The sequence below is a fragment of the Eleutherodactylus coqui genome, chromosome 1, assembly GCF_035609145.1.
Source record: "Eleutherodactylus coqui strain aEleCoq1 chromosome 1, aEleCoq1.hap1, whole genome shotgun sequence".
Classification (NCBI taxonomy): domain Eukaryota; kingdom Metazoa; phylum Chordata; class Amphibia; order Anura; family Eleutherodactylidae; genus Eleutherodactylus; species Eleutherodactylus coqui.
The window spans coordinates 503744676-503765638 of NC_089837.1; the positions used below are offsets into that span (position 1 = coordinate 503744676).

Below are 20963 nucleotides of genomic sequence, written 5' to 3' on the forward strand. Positions count from 1 at the left end.
ACTGTGCTCCCCCTATACTGCTGCTAGTGATATGTTACTGGGCCTGTCTAGACTGCTACTATTACTGAAATGGAACTAATACTGTGCTCCCCCTATACTGCTGCTAGTGATATGTTACTGGGGCCTGTCTTGACTGCTACTTCTACTGACATAGAACTAATACTGTGCTCCCCCTATACTGCTGCTAGTGATATGTTACTAGGGCCTGTCTATACTGCTACTACTACTGAAATTGAACTAATACTGAGCTCCCCCTATACTGCTGCTTTGGAATTGTTACTGGGGCCTGTCTTGACTGCTACTATTACTGAAATGGGCAGTTGGGCAGCATGTTACCCAGGAGAAATGGCAGCGGAGTGTCATGCAGGCAGTGATTGTGCTTTGTTGGAGATAGTGTGGTGCTTAGCTAAGATATGCCTTGCTAATGAGGGTTTTTCAGAAGTAAAAATTGCCGATATTGTGGCTTAATAGTGGGACCTGGGAACTTGAGATGCAGCCCAACATGTAGCCCCTCGCCTGCCCTATCTGTTTCTGTGTCGTTCCCATCACTTTCTTGAATTTCCCAGATTTTCACAAATGAAAACCTTAGCGAGCATCGGCGATATACAAAAATGCTCGAGTCGCCCATTGACTTCAATGGGGTTCGTTACTTGAAACGCGGGAAATTGGTGCTCGCTCATCTCTAGTAGAGATGTATCCTCCAGCATTACCCCTAGTCGTTTAATTGCTGGTGTGGTGTACAGCTACCCACCATCAAGGCCGCAGTTCTATTGGGGTGATCCAGAGGACCTTCAGAAACAAGCCCCAGCAAATGCCCCCATGGCGCCACCTTCGATGGAACAAAAGGCCACAATCAAAAAGCAGAGGCTCCACATGGGACCCCTCCAGCTGGCTAGGCCTCGGAGAACTTTTAAATGAGGCGAGTGTGTCCGCGATTCTGCCTGCAGTCCTGTCCACGAACATTCTACGGGCAAGACTGGTGCCACGGGTGCTACCCTATGGTGGAGAGGAGCCATCTCTCCCCTGGATTATAATTAATCAGGCCAACAGGGTGGCCCACGCTGTTATACCCCCAGAGTTGCATCCCTTCATACGGGATTTTGAAGACCCCAGGGTAAAGTCTTTTTCCAGGCCCGTAAACATTTCTCCCGTTTGAGGGAACTGCACCCTCCAAGGTTGACTGCCATGTCAGATACTGACAGACTTTTTTCACTACGCAACTGCATATGAGCCCCCATTGCTTCCAGGTTCTTCTGTACTTCTTTCCGTACCCCCTGCAGTGTATCTGTGGTGGCAACAGTTGCAGGACAGACCGACGCAGTAGAAATAGCTGTTAGGAAGTGAGGATGCTGACCATATATGAAAAAGAATGGAGGCACCCCAGTGAAAGAACAAGTACGGTTGTTCAGTGCAAACTCTGCCAACGACAGGAATTTTTCCCACTGATGAGCCTTTTTGCTAGCAAACAACCGTAAATATTGCACTAAATCCTGTTTTTTTCCACTCAATCTGACCATTAGTTTGCGGGTGGAATGCTGATGAGAAGGAAAGCGAAATTCCCAGGTTTCTACAGAAGGCTCGTCAAAATTGCGCAACAAACTGAACCCCACGATCAGATACAATGTTCTTGGGAACCCAATGTAGACGAATGATTTCTTTTACAAAAATTCTATCACAGAAGGTAGCTTCTTTAACACCACAAAATGGGCCATCTTTGAGAAACGGTCTACAACAACTAGGATAGTGTTGAACTTCTGAGACTCAGGTAAATCAGTGATAAAATCCACCGGTAAATGAGACCACGGATGAAAAGACACCGGTAATGGTCTCAGAGGCCCCTCCGGACGCCGACGGCTACTTTTACCACGTACACAGACAGATCATCCCTTAACAAAGTCGTGGATCTCCCGAGACATGCCTGGCCACCAGTAGTTTCTAGTACAAAGATCCAGAGTCCCCTGAGCCCCCGGATGGCCTGCGAGACCAGATGAGTGAGACTCTTCAATGACTCTGAGACGCAAGGTCTCTGGCACACACCATCGGCCCTCTGGCACCCCCGAGGGAGCGTTCTGCTGACAATTTTGTAGATAAGGAACAAGATCAGATTCTGCAGCTGCCACCACCACCCCAGGTGCCAAGATATTCTCGGGAGCCACTATCTCACTTTCCGGCGAACTGAAACTCCGTGAGAGGGCAACTGCCTTCACGTTCTTCTCCCCTGGAATATATGTAACGACAAGGTTAAACCTGGTAAAAAACAACGCCCACCTGGCCTTACGAGCCGTGAGTCTCGTAGCATTGGTGAGATATACCAAGTTTCTATGATCAGTACACATGGTAATGGGATTCCTTACCCCCTCAAGATGGTGACGCCACTCTTCTAGAGACCACTTAATCGCGAATAACACACGATAACCCATGTCATAGTTACGCTCCACCAAACTGAACGTCCGAGAGAAGAATGCTCATGGACTATACCCAAGTCTCCCGCTGACTTCCTGAGACAGTACAGCCCCCGCCCCCACCTCAGACGCATCGACCTCAATGAAGAATGGTCACCGCGTGTCAGGCTCTACTAGCATCAGGGCAGCAGTAAACACACTTTTGAGATGACTAAACGCCTCTAGGGCCTCAGGAACCCTTCTTGGTTAGATCGGTCAGGGGTTGAGCAATAACAGAATAATTCTTAATGAATCTACGGTAGAAATTTGCGAAACCTAAAAACCGCTGGAGAGCTTTCAGGTTATCTGGTCTGATCCATTGGGAGATTGCTGCCACTTTACCAGACTCCATTTGAATCTCCGTGTGTGAAATCATATAACCAAGAAAAGACACTTGTTTACTACCAAAAATGCATTTCTCCAATTTGACAAAAAGTTGGTACTCACGCAAACGGGTCAGAACCAGCCTCAGGTGCTGCACATGTGAGTCCCAATCTGGGGAGTACACCAGAATGTAACTGAGACATATGACCAAAAATACCCACAGAAAGTCTTCAAGGACCGCGTTCCTATATCCCTGGAACTCAGCGGGGACATTACAAAGTACAAAGTGCATGACTAAACATTCAAAATGTCCCAACGAGTTGTTGAAGGTGGTTTTCCACTCATCTTCTCTCAAATGTGAATTAGATTGTAAGCACCCCTTAATTCCAATTTGGAAAACCAGTGGGCTCCTACAACCTAATTCAATAAGTCAGGAATCAGGGGCAAGGAGCACTGGTTCTTCACTGTAATTTTATTTAAAGCCCGATAATCCACACAAGGCCTCAATGTCCTATCCTTCTCCACAAAGAAGAGACCTGCCCCGGCAGGGGACTTGGACGGCCTGACATGTCGTTTGGCCAGAGACTCTGAGATATAGGACTTAAGGGCTTCGTGCTCACGCCCAGACAAATTGAAAATGGCTCTCTTAGGGATGGGACTGTTGGGGATCAAATCAATACCACAGGTCCACTCCCTATGGGGAGGTAAAGTCTAAGACAGTGTTTGGGAAAATACATAATGAAAATCAGACAAATACTCAGGAATAAGTATGGTATCTGCTGAACACCCAGAAATAGTAGCTAAGTGACTATGACAGGACAACCCCTAATGTGTCAATTCCCGAGTGGACCAATCAAATCAGGGATTGTGCAGTGCCAACCAGGGGATACCAAGCACTACATGAACAAACATCCTTCCCATTACCAAGAACAACAGATTCTCAGAATAGAGAACACCCACAGTGATCTGTAACATAGGAGTCCTCCATTGTACAACCCCTGCAGATAGAGGGGTAGAATCAATACTAGTGAAGCGTATGGGAATTTTTAACGCAGAAAATTCAGTCATCAGAGTTCTGACAAAACTTAAACTAATCAAATTGTCGGCTGCACCCGAATTAATAAAGGCTGGACCGGACCGAGTGAAATTCCGGAAGCCAATCTGACAAGGCACCAACAATTTAGGGAGTACCTGTGATCCTAGGCGATCCTCCCAAAGATCGCCTGATGTTGTAGATGCTTCTGAGGACAGGTCACTACCCGATGTCCGGCTTTCCCACAATAGAGGTAGAGGCAATGAGTCATCCGGAACCGTCGCTGTTCCTCAGGACTTAGCTGATCCACATCTATAGGCTCGGCACCATAAGTTGACATGGGAGAAGGAGGAGCGAGCCTGCCGGATTCCCTAGCCTTATGGGCCTGACATTCCTCTTTTCTAGATCTCAGCCTCCTGTCAGCGTTGATCGCCAGTTTCATTGTATCATTGAATGTCACGGGAGCGGGATGAGAAATGAGTAGATCCTTGACAGCGTTAGAAAGATCCAACAAGAACACATCTTTAAGGGCGCTTTCATTCCAAGACGTTTCACCTGCATACAGTCTAAATTTAGAGCAATAGTCCTCTACCCACTGCTGCCCCTGACAGAGAGACATGAGATGAGATACCGCCAACCCCGCACAGTCTGGCTCATCAAAAATACCTCCAAGTTCCTGAAAAAAACAAGTCAACTAACTGCAGGCAAGTTGATCTTTCCGGCAAGGAGTAGGCCCATGTCTGGGTGGGACCCTGAAGTAAGTACATAATCAATCCAATTTTCTGGGATTCTGAGCCGGAGGAGCGGGGCTGCATCCTAAAATACAATCTACATGCCTACTGAAAAACAAAAAAACTGCTCATCTCCCTGAAAATACCTCAGGAGGAGGACACTTGGGCTCGGGAATAGAAGGGGCAGTAGAAACATGCACTAACTCCTGCTGCTCCTGGGCCATCATACGACCGGACAGGTCTTGGATCATGACCACTAAATCCTGCAACTGACTTGCGAGGGTACTCATGGCCTCCATTGGAGAGCAATTTTAAGGGCCAGCTATTATGTTATGGTATACTATCCTTGATATGCCAGCCCGGGTGCCCTAGATCTCACCCGCAACCCCTTTCCCTACCTGCTTACCTCCACTCCTGGCTACCTCCAGGCGGGCAACTGGGCGGCAATCCCTACTTTCACTAGGGACTGAAAAGGGACACTGGCGTACCTGGATGGAAAGGGTAGAATACCGACAGAAAAGGCAGATGTAAACAACTAACACAAACAATACTAAGCAGAGCTGAGGCAGATGGAAAAACCTGGTGGACAATAGCAAAGTATAGCAAAGAAGATGTCAGAGGCTGTAGATCAAGAGAGGCAGACTAGCTAGCACTCTGAGGGAAACCAATAACTGCCAGTGATTGCAAATCTCTGCCCGACCTTTAAACAAAAGCCTCCACCCGGGGGCAGAGAGAGGGAGACTGTCAACTCCCAACAGAAAATAATAAAAGGGAGCTCGTGCACGGCAGCTGCACTTACAGGTGCACGTGCGCACGGTGCCGTGCACCACACCGGCCGGGCACCTGCGCCCCCGGCAGCTGGACAACAACCTGAGGGGACGCGCCCCGACCACGGGACCCCACATACCGCCGCCCCGGGAGGACCAGCAACCGCCCAATGGTAACATTTAAAGTAATGTGCAGGAGGATGTTTAATACAGCACTTATTGTTTATTGCACCTGCTAAAGTCTAATTCAAAGTAATATATTCTCCTATTAATTTAATGTACTAATGTAGAAATGTTTAGCTTAGATATGCCACCGTGTGCATGAGACTGTATGTATGGTATGTATGATTTATGTGTATGACTGGAGCTTTCTTAGGTCCCCTATGTCATGTCATACTGCTGGCTGTCCCGCAGACAAAAGTAGAAAAAGCAGCAGCACCTCCCTGTGTAACACCGCTGGTGCAAGGTATTCGTTCAAATGCAAAGCGCAGAAAGGAACCAGACTCCAGGTATCAAATAGATCACAAGTGGGCAGCATCAATATATAAAAGAAGTTCCTTTAACCCCTTGAGTGGCACGCCCGGAAATTTTCCGGGACGAGCTCCACTGCTCATAGCGACATAGCCCGGAAGATTTCCGGGCTATGTATCACTATGGGAGCTGCAGAGCACAATGCCACAAGCTGTGGCAGTGTGCTCTGCCTGCACAGACCCACACAGAGCAGTGCAAGGGCTTTGAAAAACCAGCAGAAGATATTGCCGATATGCCGGCAATCTCCTGCTTTGTTTACAAGTTGCCATAGAGACCATCGGCTTGTCAGAAGCAAGCCGATTGTCTCTGTGGCAGGGAGAGCTTTGTGCTTGGCTGTCAGAGGACAGCTAGGTACTAGCTCTTACAGCAGAGATCAGAGAAAACCTCCGATCTCTGCTGTGTTAACCCTTTACATGCTGCAGTCTAAGGGCTGTCACTGCAGCATGTAAAGGGCTGTCACCATCGGACCCCCGGAATGTGATCAGGGGTCCTGATGGGTCCCTGTGGAAGTCCCCTAAAGGGACAAAAAAAAAAAGTAAAAAAATTATTTAAAAAAAATTATAAAGACACTTGTCTCCCTTTACTTGGTAAAAAAATCAAAAATACAATCACACATGTGGTATCCATGCGTCGTAATGACCCAGAGAAGGAAGTTAATTAATTATTTAACCCCTTAATGACATGGCCCCTTTTTTTCTTTTTTCCCCATTTCTTTTTTTCCTCCCCCTGTTTAAAAAAATCACAACCGCAAAAAACAAGCCCTTATATGGCCATGTCAATGGAAAAATGAAAAAGTTATGGCTCTTGAGACGCAACTGCAAAATTAGTTGAAATTTAATGATTAGACCATTTTAAAAAACCTGCCCTAGTGGGTACAACAGGGTGGAAGGAAACCCGCCACTCAAGGGGTTAATCGTCCATGATAGGAGGGGATGTACAAGCCATGTATCAACCCCACACAGGTCTTTGTGAAGCTCATCACTACTAACCCCCACCCATCCTTAAATAGGGCACACAACCAATCACATAAAAGCACAGACATCTAAAACAGGTGTAGAGAAACACTCACCCATCGGTCTGCTGTAGAGGCAGACTGTTCTGGTCTCTACAGCAGACCGATGGGTGAGTGTTTCTCTACACCTGTTTATATTGATGCTGCCCAGCTGTGATCTAGTTGATAACAGTGCTGGCTGTCCATCTGGTCTGTTCCAGCTAGCAGGGCCTTCCTTTCACCTAGTTCTACTTTTTCATGGAGAATGATGGTCATTCCACTGGTCTCTTGTTTCTCTTTACTGCCAGTCGCCCCCCTCATATTTTTGTAGTTTGTTTTATTCTTCAAAAGAGAAAGTGATGTTCATTCCACTTGTCTCAATTCTTTTTTCTTTAGAGGAAAGAGTAATGAATAACCCCCATAGCTATACTAGTATTCCTGAATTCTGTTCAGCCTAGTAGAAATTCCTTAATGTACTTGCAAGTCATATTCCTGACATACTGTCATAATAGAAAAGCCATACACAGAAATTACACTTCTAGTAGTCTCTGTACACCTGGAGTGGGTTGATCCTTCACATAAGTAACTGGGGGTAGGACATGTGTTTATCGGTTTAGCCTTGCACACTCCATGACTGTGCAGAGGTAAATAGGAAGTCAAACACTGAAGATGACCGGACTCTGGATTCACACACTCTGTTTAGGAGGCGCAGGGGCGGCTTATTCTTAAGTATGTGGGGAAACTGTAGTGGCCCAGTACATCATCTTGTCATCTCCATAAATGTCATACATGTCATGTCTTATGTTGATGCACTGTGCAAGCCTGTCTTGTCATTCAGTTATGTGTACTGCACAGCTGCAGCAAATGTAGAGTTAAAGTCTGCAAAGTGTGATTGTAACAAATTCTATCCTGTCAAGTGGCATGAGTGAAGATATAAATGAGTGCCTGAGAGCAGGAAAGGGTCTTGTCCATGTCTCCTGGGTTTCTGCTAAAGAATGCCAGCTACACGGGTGTACCTTTAACCCTCGTGTAGTTAAGAATGGAGGTAGAGAGGTTTCCCAGAGTGCTTGTGTTGGTAATGATGATGGAGTGAGGCCTCCCCCCCCAAGAGAGAGAAAGTGAGCAACAAGTGAGTGCATTCTTCCAAGGCCTAGTGCAGAGGTGGTTGGGTAGGTAGGAGAACATTTATAATTATTTCAGACCCGTGCGTCCTGAAGTCTGGGATTGCCAGGTGGAGGTATTCTACCTTCATTGCTCATCCTCAAGCGTCCTGAAGTCTGGGTCTTGCTATGTGGAGGTGCGCGTCCTTTTTAGGTCAATGTGTGATTGTTCTCAGTGAGAGAAACCCAGTAATCTTGTAAATATGATACATTTCAATGGCTTACAAAAATGCATGATGTTACAGCAAGTTTTCGGGGATATCTCGCCCCCTTCGTCAGGCTATTGAATGAAACTAGTTTGGGTGACACATAACTATAACATACAGATGCAGAGGGGAGGAGAACAAATAGCTATTGATCTAAATAAATGTTCACACATAGAAATTTAAGACTGTTTTGCAATCAAAACTTAAAACATTAGACAAACAAAGCTGAGAAGTAAATCGTAAATCAGACCACTGAGCTCAGGACAGTTTTATGATGTGTCTTATCTCTCCTTCAACCTGCACACTGAAGGAAATGCAGCATCACCTATTGGATGGCAACATTATTACAAGTCAAGTTCTGAATTTTTTGAATTTTTAAAGAGAAAAGAAAAAAAAAGTAAACAATTATTAGGTCACGCACACACGTCCTAAAGTCTGGGTCTCCCACTTTGAGATACTCTGGCTTATGTAATTCCTGCACTTTCCAACCTTGACATTTGTGCCTTGTCTATTGCTAAAGTTACCATTAAGTAAAGTTATTCCAGGACTTCATCGTTCCTGGTGACCTGAGGTACTATATCACTGTCTGTGGCTCCATTATTTCCCCGCCGATGTTCATGCCAGTAGGTACCAGAACTGTGGCGTCATCCGTGACAGCCCTTGCACCTTTTCCACAATCTATTGGGCAGCCCTATGTCGGGGGTGCCCGAAAGAGGCCCAACGCTGCACTGGCCAAGGCTACATGTGTCCCACTGGGAGGGAGCGTGGTAAGTGCCGCTGTAACAAGCCAGCATCTAACCCTCCCTTCTAAACATTTGCCCCTTGTCCAGGGTCACCCTATGGGACGCTGTACAGAGGATACAACTGACAAAACTTAACTTATCCCCTATTTTTCGGAGAGAATGGTGTCATCCCCATTGCCGCAGAGTGAGCAGATCCAGGAATTAAGAGACGAGATGCGTTTCCGCTGTCAGGGTTGTGGAATGTGTAAGGGGCACCGTGTAACCCAGCAATCAGTCTGATGGGGTGGGAAGTGGCGAGGTGCCATGTTCCTGAAGAGCTGCTGATACTGGCACAGAAAACACTGATTTTATGGGGAAGTAATGAAAGAAAACCAGTAATTTGTCATTATCAGAGTTTCTGCCACCAGTTTTTGCAGCTCTCCAATCCGGCACCATAAGTCTGGTGACAGATTCCTTTTACATATATTGTGTGTGATGTCATTTATTATACTAGAGGTAAGTTGTCACATTAATGCTACTGTGAGTGATGCCATTTATACTGGAGGTAAGTGGTGACATAAATTGTACCATATGTGGCACCATTTATTATACAGAAGATAGGTGGTATTAAATGTACTATAAATGATACCATTTATTGTACTGCAGGTAAGTGGTGACATTAATTGTACCATGAGTGGCTAAATTTATTATACTTGAGGTAAGTGGAGACATTAATGGTACTGTGAGTGGTGCCATTTATACTGGAGGTAAGCGGTGACATGAATTGTACTGTGAGTGGCTCTATTTATTATACTGGAGGTAAATGGTGACATTAAATATACTGTATGTGGCGCCTTTTATTGTACTGCAGGTAAGTGGTGACTTTAATTGTATCACGAGTGGTGCTATTTATTATACTGGAGGTAAGTGGCCATCTGTGATGACTGACAGACCCCTTGTGTGCAGGGAGGTAAAGGAATGATTTAGGTCTGTATGTAACGTGATTTCTTTTTTTTTTCAGGTTACCTTAGATTGCCCGGCATTCGCTGATGTTCCAGGATATTTGCACATTTACTTGAATCTTCTCCTCTATCTGTTTGCACAGTAAATATCTACAGTAGTAAAAATATTATTAGAAACCTTAAGGACGCCGCATCCAGAATGTAACGTCAGAATCAAGACCTTTTACTTCTGTAACCTTTCATGACCGAGGTATTTTTTTTTTCTGTTAGTGTGCTCCTCGCCTTTGTTCGGCCTTAAGGCCTCATGTCCATGAGGAATATACAGCCCGAGCAGATATTTAATGCAGATTTCTGAAGCAGATGCACTGCAGATAATCTTTAAATTTTATGTTGCGAATTTTGCAGTGAAAAAAAACTGTAGTGAGTAGTCACCCTAAAAATGACAGGTCATTACTAGGGATGAGCGAGCGTACTCGCTAAGGCACTACTCGCTCGAGTAATGTGCCTTAGCCGAGTATCTCCCCGCTCGTCCCGAAAGATTCGGGGGCCGCCACAGCTGACAGGTGAGTTGCGGCGGGGAGCGGGGCAGAGCGGGCGTGAGAGAGGGAGAGAGAGATCTTGCCTCCGTTCCTCCCTGCTCTCCCCCGCAGCTCCCCGCCCACGCGGCGGCCCTCGAATCTTTCGGGACGAGCGGGGAGATACTCGGCTAAGGCACATTACTCGATCGAGTAGTGCCTTAGCGAGTACGCTCGCTCATGCCTAGTCATTACTAGTTTGTTTGGTAAAGTTCGTGTATATATGTAACTAGCTGATATACCTGGCTTCGCCTGAGTTAATTTGGTACTGGTTTTTATCTGGTGTTCACATGGAAAATCTTATGAAGTCGTCGTTACTTTAGAGATACCGAGGAAAATTTGGATATTAATTCTTTGCACTTAGAATTAAATAATCGAGTTGGGTCCCATTAGCTTTTCCTATTTATGACATAATCTATGCTCGTGCCAAATTTCATGTTTCTATTACATCGGGAAGTTGGAGAATTAGTGGCCAGTCAGTCAGTCAGTGAGGGCGTTCTTCTTTACACACACACACATATATATATATATATAAAAACATATGCCAACATTGTCTATCACTACCGCGCCATCCTGAACCTGTGTCACACATGACACTTGCTTCACTCTCCTTTCCCATCTTTTCCACTCCTGCCTTTGGCTTATTCTTTACCACACTTGGGGCTCATGTCCACGACCGTGTTCTCACCACATATTAGGCATGTGATGCAGGCATGAAACTTGGTGAATGGAGGAAATGAATGTGAATGGACTTAGATTGATCCATGCACCCCGGCGGTGGACACTGCGTATCGATACGCAAGAGAAATAAATGGCAGTGTGAGCCCTATACACTTGTATAGGCTGTGTATGATATGTTCTCCATACTCAATAAATGGACAGTCTTCTCATACACATCCAGGTCTGAAACAGCAAGGTATTAAATAAAATTTAAAAATCACAATGCTCATGTCCGTGTGATACCTGTGCATGTGATATGTGGGCATGTGTAATGCCATATGCAGCCGTACGGGGTCGCTGCCAGTTCTCTGCTGGCAAAGCATATATTTGTCAAGTGGGCAAAATGCTGTGCGGAGACCCGCAGTACATTACACATACGCCCGTGGGCATGAGCCCTTACTTTGCTGCTTGCTCAGACCTGCCGCCTGATTTTACTGTTATGCAAGATTTCCACCTGCTGTGTCCTCGGCTCTGTCATATGACTATCCATGACAGGAGGTGAAAGTTTAACTTTTCTTTACTTATGCCAATGGATAGCGACTATCACATGACCATGAAATGTGTACTGCGGCCCCAGGTCAAATCTTCAGGCTCTCGACTACGTTTGGTAGCCAGAAACAGGGTAATCCGTGGCTTTTGTGTATGCGGCTGCCATTTTGGTGACATGCACAGAAGCTGGGGTAAGGTCTGCAAATAAATCCAGGGGCCTTAGGTACGTAATTTCATCTCCCCTCACGGATTTTTATACTTTTTTTTTTTTACTTTATATGATCATTGTTATCCATTGTGACCAGGAACCGCCTGCAGCATATGCTAGCCGGGAGTAGAGAGATATTTAAAAATTTCCTGGGGCGCGAGCCCTTCTGTGCAGAAGGCGACGTAAGGGCCTGGAAGGACCATATCGCCGCGGGACATCACTGAGGGTAGAGGTGAGTATTTTTACCTCCCCTCATGGATCCAATCCATGAGGGAAGATGTATTTTTAAACTTTATTTTACTTTTTACAACTTTTCCGGCAGCGCCGGCTCCATTGAAATGGAGAACATCTCGTTATTTTGGCACAGGGGTGGCAGGAGATTCTTTAATGCAGTGAATGCTCGAGCTTCATTGGTGGCATTAAAGGATGAAAACCAGAGAACACCGGGGGCTGCCCCTCAATTTTATCCAAGGCTAAATTGGTTTTGTGGCCCAGCAGACCCACATCCAGTGTCTGAGCTGAGTTAATCTGGAATTCACATCAGCATTTGGTGGCTCCTCTGGTAACACCTTAATATATGTAAATGGGAACAGGGATGAGAATGAAGGAATTATATTTTCGTTTGAGTGCCGCCCAATAGCTAATGATCGGCACCTAATTGAGAGGATTATTCAGAGAGATTATCTAGGAAGACATGGATTATTTTTAACTGCCGACTGCCATTTGGTTAAAGCAACCCTCCAGTTTCGGGACAAAATTTTGTCCAGGGCCCAAAGGGCGGAGGGGTATCTTACCCGTACTTTATCTTCTCTCCCTGAGAAACTGACCAGATTATTGAGGCTTGTAAGTAATAGGTATATGGGATTCTTATGTAAGCTTACATTTCCTGCCATACTGACAGCACATGTGATCTCCAAAAAGATCTCCCTTGACACCTTCCAATCCACTGTCTGACCTCTGAAGACATTATGATTTAAGGCTATACAGCTCCGATGTTGGAAGACGTCCATCAGGGTTCTCTTACTGTATATTGCCCGCCTCTCTGCTGTTAGAGCCTATCCAATGTGTTACCTCATGCAGTACTGGCTTTAGCCAGCATATAGCGCCATTGTATAACAGCAGAAAAAATAGTAAGCCCTCTAGAAAACCCAGGATACAAATTGGGTCGGAAAGGGTTAAAAATAAGCCTTTCCCTGATTATTTGGGTTTTTTGAAAGGCTTGAAATATAAGTCCTACCCTGGAAATAAAAGTCCTAGCTGCATTACATAGAAAAAGGGAATACTTACCTAGCTGGCTAAGTCCAGGTCCGCCTGCTGCTGTCCGGAGCTCCGCCATGTGTCCTGCAGTCCTTGTTCACCCACTGATCACTTCCTGGTTACAAGATTCATAAATCTCACCTCCAAGAAGCGATGGCTCTGAATGGCTGAGCAGCACTCAAGAACCAACTAATGCAGCGCTATCGAGTGCTGCTTTGATTGGCTAAGCATCGGTCGAAGAACTAATTACGACTATCGTGCTGTGGAGGCGGGATTTTTAAATTGGCCAATCAATGCCGCTGCTCAGCACATCAGAGCTCCGGAGAGCAACGGGAGGGACCTGGACCAAGCATGCTAGGTAAGTATGATAAGACATCCCCTGAAAATAAGACCTAGTGGTTCTTTTGGGGCAAAAATAACATAAGACAGGATTTTATTTTCAGGGAAGCACTGTATAAGTACACGTGGCCATGAAGCTTCACGTGTTTGTTTGCCCAGTACGTACATAGCCAAGAAATCTATAGACTTTAGTAAATGGATGAGGAGGCTGGATGCAGCGTGTGACAGTAAGCTCCGGGGCGTTTACCTTCTTCCTCATCATATATCTTTGCGACGTGTGACTGAGGGAACTATATATGTCCCATCTACACCCAGCATTCTTCAGTCTCCCTGTCTGCTTGCTGGCTCGCTGGGTAAACACTCCAATCTTCTGCTGCAGCTTCCATCACTACAGATATGGCACAGCATAGCATTATGTCCATCTTGCTGTTTGTGTGCCTATCGCTCTGCTTTGAGGTCGCACAGTCTCAGTTAGAGGTAAGGTGTATTCTTTATATCACATTATGTATTTCCTATGTTGTATATTTGCATTTATGTAGATATTTCAGGCTTCTATATGCAGCTTCTCTCTGTTAACAATAGGGGATATTTCTTGCAAAAACTAAAAAAGCTATTTTTCATTGCTCTAATTTACCAGCTATAAACCTTCCTGAGCAGATTACCATTTCTGCATGGAGCAGATCCCTCCACTTGTAGCTGCAGGACATTACATTTGCTAATATGGTTTCAGGCAATGCAATGCGGTCTCTGGTGGAAACGTCCACTTACTGCAAGCCGCCTGCTGGTAACACTATATTATATGCCATATCATGTCATCCTATTCATGTGTGTAATAGTGTCCCAGTGGGAGAATTGCTGCGTGACAAGCAAATTGTTCCTCTGATTTGGCCCACCAGATGGAGGAACAATAAGTTATGGAGAGATTACAGCATCACAATTACCCACAATGGATGTTTTGGGGCCCAAAAATTTCTTCTGAAAAAAATTATACTGGCTTGTTGAGAGTTAAACCACATCCATGGGGGGCATGATGATCTATTCACCCCCATATAGTGTAGAATATCCCTCTATCTGTCAGATTATGCAGAAATATCTTCCTTTATTGCATGCTGACGGGGATTTTGCCAGAATTCTTGATTTCGGCTGTAAATTTGTAGCTATAAAAGTTCACAGCGTGCGACATTTATTATCAATCAGTATGATTATTGACCATCAGTTTGAACCATCCTCCAGGCTTCAGTATTCAGGGTGGGTTCACATAAGCGTGTTTTTGTGCGTTCATACGCATGCACAAAAACACGCTTGTATTTACAACAATGCATTCCCTATGGTGTGTTCACACGTTCGTACTTTGCAGGTGTGTGCCTGCAAAGATAGGACATGCGTGCATCATTGGAAATGCACGCATTGTTTTCAATGGAGGCGCTGCTGCTGCCTGCGGCTCTATTAAAAACAATGGTCTGCTGGCTCCCTGCATTCTTTTTCAGGGAAGGGCTTTACATATAAGCTCTTCCCTGAAAAAGAAACATTTTTGTGTAAAAAAAACAAACAACAAAAACAAAACTTACCTCTCTGCTGCTGCCGTGACCCCTGTGGGCATGAAGAACACATCTGTGGCAGATGTAGCAGAGGAATTCTTCAATTCTCAACAGCACATGACAGCTGTGGTAGAGAATCCTGCTGCCGGCATCACCGTCAATGGCTTTTCAGGGAAGGGATTCATAAGCCCTTCCTTGAAAAGCGATTTAAAAAAGTGTATTAAAAAAAAAATCAATACTCGCCTCTCTTCAGCTGCCGGGGCTCAGCCGCAACTTCTGGCGCTGTCCCCGGCTCTGTAGTTCTAAGCTATCAGCAGCTGGGAATTTAAAATCCCCACCTGCTGGTAGATCTGATTGTGATTGGCTGAGCAGTTCAGCCAGTCACAATCAGAGCTACCAGCAGGCAGAGATTTTAAATCCCCGTCTGCTGATAGCTCAAAACAGCAGTGCAGAGTCGGGGACAGCGACAGAAGCCGCGGCTGAGCCCCGACAGTGGAGTATTTTTTTATTTTTTTTTTAACAGTATTCGTAAGCCCTTCCCTAAAAATCCATTGAAGGCTATCGGGGCTCAGCGGCAACTTCTGCCGCTGTCCTTGACTCTATAGTTCTCAGCTGTCACTGCTGTTTTGAGCTATCAGCAGCCGAGGATTTAAAATCCCTGCCTGCTGGTAGCTCTAATTGTGATTGGCTGAGCGCTTCAGCCAATCACAATCACAATTAGAGCTACCAGCAGGTGGGGATTTTAAATCCCCGGCTGCTGAAAGTTCAGAACTACAGAGTCGGGGACAGCTGTACAAGCCGCGGCTAAGCCCCGGCAGGTAAGTATTATTAATTTTTTCCCCCACTATTTTAACACTCTTTTCAGGAAGAGCTTATGAAGTCCTTCCCTGAAAAGCCATTGACAACTGCCGTGGCTCAGCGGCAACTTCTGCCGCTGTCCCCAGCTCTGTAGCGCTGCTGAGCTATCAGCAGCCGGGGATTTAAAATCCCCGCCTGCTGGTACCTCTGATTGTGGTTTGGCTAGCTTATGAAACCCTTCCCTGAAAAGCCATTGATGGGGCTGCGGGCAGCAGGATTCTCTACTGCAGCTGTCATCTGTGACAGCTGCGGTTGAGAATTGAAGAATTCCTCTGCTGCATCTGATGTGGTAGATGTAGCAGCAGGGAATTCTTTTAACTAGTGGGGGTGAAGGAAACATCTGCCTCATGCGGCTGATGTGTTCTTCATCCCCGCAGGGGACACGGCAGCGGCAGAGAGGTACGTTTTTTTATTTATTTTTGCATTAAAATGTTTCTTTTTCCGGGAATGGCTTATATGTAAAGCCCTTCTCTGAAAAAGAATGCAGGGGTGCCGGCAGAGCATTGCTTTCAATAGAACCGCTGGCAGCAGCCGCGGCCCTAGTGACGACAACAAGCACGCAGCTGTGTTCACGCGCGTTTTTGCTTGTACCTAGGTGCACACATACGTACGCACCTAAGTATGCACAAAAACACGCTTGTGTGAACCCACCCTCAGGCTGTGTGAAATGTGGCCAGAACAGATGGATTTGTTGCTCCATTGTTCACACTACAAAACACTTTGTGTCACGATGAAACCTTTCAGCATAAGTCAATATATAAACTGTAATCCGAGTTCTGTGGTTTATCTCATCACGTCTGCCCTGCCAAGTGCAACATGTGCAAAACTACAAACTAGGATAAGGAGACAGATCTGATAGTGAACACGCTGGAAGGAAGAATGTATCGGCCGTTTCATCACATTTCTTATTGGTTCATAAAGGAGATTTTTCCTCTCTACAAGTCTGTGGTATTGAAAGAGTTAACCGCCCATTATGGGGTGGAGATCATCTCCACAAGCTTATTGTTAGATAGGCATTTGGATGCATATTTGAACCACCGACTGGACTTTTCATTGTTACTTTGTTTCCTTCTAATTGTATTTTGCCTCTGGGGTCATGTGTTCTTGTTCCGAGCACCCCATTGGCTGTCTATTGTGACATAAGCATTACTCACATGTGCCTTGATGTCTGATTAAAGGCAACATGTCGTTATACGTCACTGTATGCGATTCCCAGTCACATGATCGGCACTATTCATCATTAGTGATGAGTGAGTATACTCGCTAAGGCACATTCCTCGAGCGAGTAGTGCCTTAGCAGAGTATCTCCCCGTTCGTCCCTAAAGATTCGGAGGCCGGCGGGGAGCGGCAAGAGAGAGCGGGGAGCAATGGAGGGGAGATCTCTCTCTCCCTCTCCCTCCTGCCACTCCCCCCTACTGCCCCCTGCTCCCCGCCGCAACTCGCCTGTCACCCGCGGCGGCCCCCAAATCTTTACTCGAGCGAGCAGTGCCTTGGCCGAGTATCTCCCCGCTTGTCTCTAATGTGCCTTAGCGAGTATACTCGCTCGTCTCTATTCATCATGTAAAAGTAAAGAAGAAAGTGTAACTGCAGAAAAAAAGAAAGTTTAAAAAGTTTAAGTTTCCTCTTCTGTTATGGATCATATCCATAAGGGGAGATGAAATTCCCCACTTAAGACCCTCAGATTTATCCACGGACCTTAACTTGGCATGTGCAAAAGCCGTGAATTGCCGGAGTAATTTAAAATCTCCCTGCTCCTGGTTACCAAACGTATCCAAAAGCCTGAAGATTTCATGCGGGGCCGCATTAGGCAGTAGGAAGCCCTTGGTCACATGATTGCCGCTATCCAATTGATAACAGCGGTCACGTAAAATTAAAAGAAGCTAAAGTTTCATCTCCCGACACAGATACAAACCGTGAGGAGAGGTGAAATTACTTACCTCAGGCCTCTGGTGATGTCCCCTGATGGGATCCTTATTAGAGATGAGCAAGCATACAAGATAAGGCTAACTACTCGAGCGAGTATTGCCTTATTCGAGTATCTGCCCGCTCGTCTCTAAAGACTCGTCTGCCGGCGGGGTGCGGGGAGCGGCGACGGAGAGCAGAGAAGAACAGAGGGGAGATCTCTCTCTCTCCCTCTCTTCCCCCTTGTTCCCCCCCTGGTCACCGCCGCAACTCACCTCTCACTTGCGCCGGCAGGCGAATCTTTAGAGATGAGCGGGCAGATACTCGAATAAGGCATTACTCGCTCGAGTAGTTAGCCTTAGCGAGTATGCTTGCTCATCTCTAATCCTTATCAGCAAACCTCTCCCCAGCTTGGATGCGACCCATTCACCCATCTGCAAAATGGCGGATGCAAGCGCAGAAGCTGGCGAGGACTCGTGAAATTCAAAATGTCCTGGCTACTGGGCCCTGGGGCAGTGACCAAGGATTGCTGTGAGTGGTCTCTGATCACGTGATCGCCATTATCCAATAGATATTGGCAATCACATGAAAGTTAAAAAAACTGTTGCTTTCACTAACTAATCCCCCATTCATAGTATGAGGAGGAAAATAAACCATCCTGCTAGCCATGCCCATAGACATGACCCGGGTATAACAGACTGGTTCCTTTACTTGCTGTAGCTTGAATTCATAAAAATACACCTTTCCCTGGATAAGCAGACAATTTTATTACAAGACAAAAACATTTATTCACTCATTACTAATAATCATAACCCTGAATTAATCTTCCCCTCCAATATGAGGGGAGGTCCTTGGAGTCCAGACATCTGTCACCTTCTCATTCCAACACCAAACACGATCTGACCACCTCAGATCTGCGCTGCCCACCTCATTTAGGTGAACACCATCAATCTCCCAAAAATTGCCTTGGCCTTTTTCTAAATCCACATACCCCCATTTCTTGCCACAAAACTGGAAACTTCCCTATTCAGTTTAATTCACACTTTATTAAATAAATAAATAACCACCGACCCTGGAAATGTAGGATATCATACCGGATATCTCAAGATACCTAGCGAAAAGGCCTCTTACCTAAATCGTTCCTGCCTGCATGCAGCACCAGATTATTTGGTGCCCTGTCCAAATCCACAAAATGATGAAACTCGTGCAAAACCCTCCATCACAACACTCCTCGTATTCCTATGCATCACAACACCGCCGATCTTTCTTCAAAACCCAACTGTCTCCTTTTTGATCATACTTTTGCTCTCTCCCCACCCCAATACACATATGAATGCCCCAGAATCTCTACTAGGGCCTGTCGCTGATCTGAAAGGGAAAACAAAGGCAACCATAGCAACATAAAAAATTCCTCCGCCCCTAAATGAACCTTACTCATTAAATTCCCAGACCACTTCATGACCACCGTGGTCTAAATATAAGATTTAAACCTTCCCGACTGCCATCTCTCACTCCTCTTAATTACATCAACACTCAGATCCCCTCTTGCAGCCTCTATCGCCACCCCAATCCAAAAAGAATGGGGCCCAAAACTAGTACTGTCCCAGCTGAGGTGCGATGGGGCCTTTTGAAAAACCACCACAAACTGAAACCTGGATAGGAAAGACCTATGTCATAAAAAACTGCCCCATCCTCACCCTGGCCAACTCGTCATAGTGCTTTCAACATGCAACAAGGCTCATCTATACCCTATGAACCTATCAAATCAATACCCTTCTTCCTTTTTCTTTTAGGTCTGTCTTAGACCTTCATATAAAAGACTCAAGCTGTTCTTCCCCAACTCTCACATCCTCTGTTAGTAGTCTCCTCCCTTTTTTCTTGCTAGGCAAAACCAATTCGCCCAACCTTAATGCTCAAAAAAATGCTAGCATAAAAGCCAAATAGAACAAGGCCCCCTCGAAACGCCCCGCACAGATTATTTCCAATGCAACCACCACCTCTTTCAAAAACTGAAAACGACACAGGCCTACGTTTATCTGGGCTTATTTTTTTTCTTTTGAAAGCCTTCTAAGGCCTATCACATCCCAAAACATCGTAAGTTTAAAACCAAGAGACAGGCCGGCCAAAAATTGATTTACCATTGCCACAGATACACCCAACATATGCACAATCCCAAACCACTGCAAAACAGCTCCTTCTTTATCCTTATTGGTCCTTATGTCGCTTAACATCTCGACCCGCTGTTTCTACTCCCGCCACGCAACTTTGTATGCTCTCCTTGTACTCTATTCAAAAATTATCCACTTATTAGGTGCTCCGCTACTTGCCAACCAGTTTCCAAAGCCAAGCCGGACACATTCTGCTCAGGACCACCTTTCGGAATTGCTCACACTGAAAACGAGAGAGAGAATTCACTATTAAATTTTGTACGCCTGGTATATGCACAACCACTACCCACATGTTTAATAACAGTGCCTGTAATACCGCATGTCACAATAAATTCACCATTGGGAAGAAGATGCCGCCAAATTGGTAATGGCCTGAACCACGTCCTAATTAGTGCAGTGAAAACAGACCTTGTTATCTTTCAAAAACTCACCCCATAAGGACACAGCGAAAACAATTGGAAACAGCTCCAAATACACCAAATCCTTAACTTATTCTAAGTAGAGATGAGCGAACGTATTCGTCCGAGCTTGATATTCGTGCGAATATTAGGGTGTTCGGGATGTTCGTTATTAGTAACGAACACCATGCGGTGTTCCGGTTACTTTCACTTCCTTCCCTGAGACGTTAGCGCGCTTTTCTGGCCAATTGAAAGACAGGGAAGGCATTACAACTTCCCCCTGTGACGTTCAAGCCCTATACCACCCCCCTGCTGTGAGTGGCTGGGGTGATCAGGTGTCCGCCGAATATAAAAGTCGGCCCCTCCCGCGGCTCGCCTCAGATGCCTTGTGAGTTAGATGAGGGACAGTGCTGCTGGTACCGGAGCTGCTGTAGGGAGAGAAATAGCAGTTAGTGTAGGCTTCAAGAACCCCAAAGGTCCTTATTAGGGCCAGTAATACCTGTGTGTTGGCTGCTGTTAGCAGTGACTTTTTTTTTTCTTTTCTCAAAATCGCCTCTGTAGAGCGTTGCACCCGGCATTAGGGACAGAAGTGTTGGATAGGCAGGGAGAGTGTTAGGAGTGAGTGTAGCCTTCAAGAACCTCA

General features: G+C 45.7%; 1 protein-coding gene across 1 annotated transcript in view; it reads left to right on the forward strand.

The window, feature by feature from the left end:
• The first annotated feature begins 13767 nt into the window (after positions 1-13767).
• The window catches only part of LOC136614110 (leucine-rich colipase-like protein 1), a 61499-nt gene continuing 54303 nt past the window's right edge, over positions 13768-20963 (forward strand). The window contains exon 1 of the mRNA XM_066594099.1: positions 13768-13933. Within this exon, the coding sequence (XP_066450196.1) occupies positions 13853-13933 (81 nt within the window). The 5' untranslated portion in view covers positions 13768-13852. The remainder of the gene's footprint in view (positions 13934-20963) is intronic.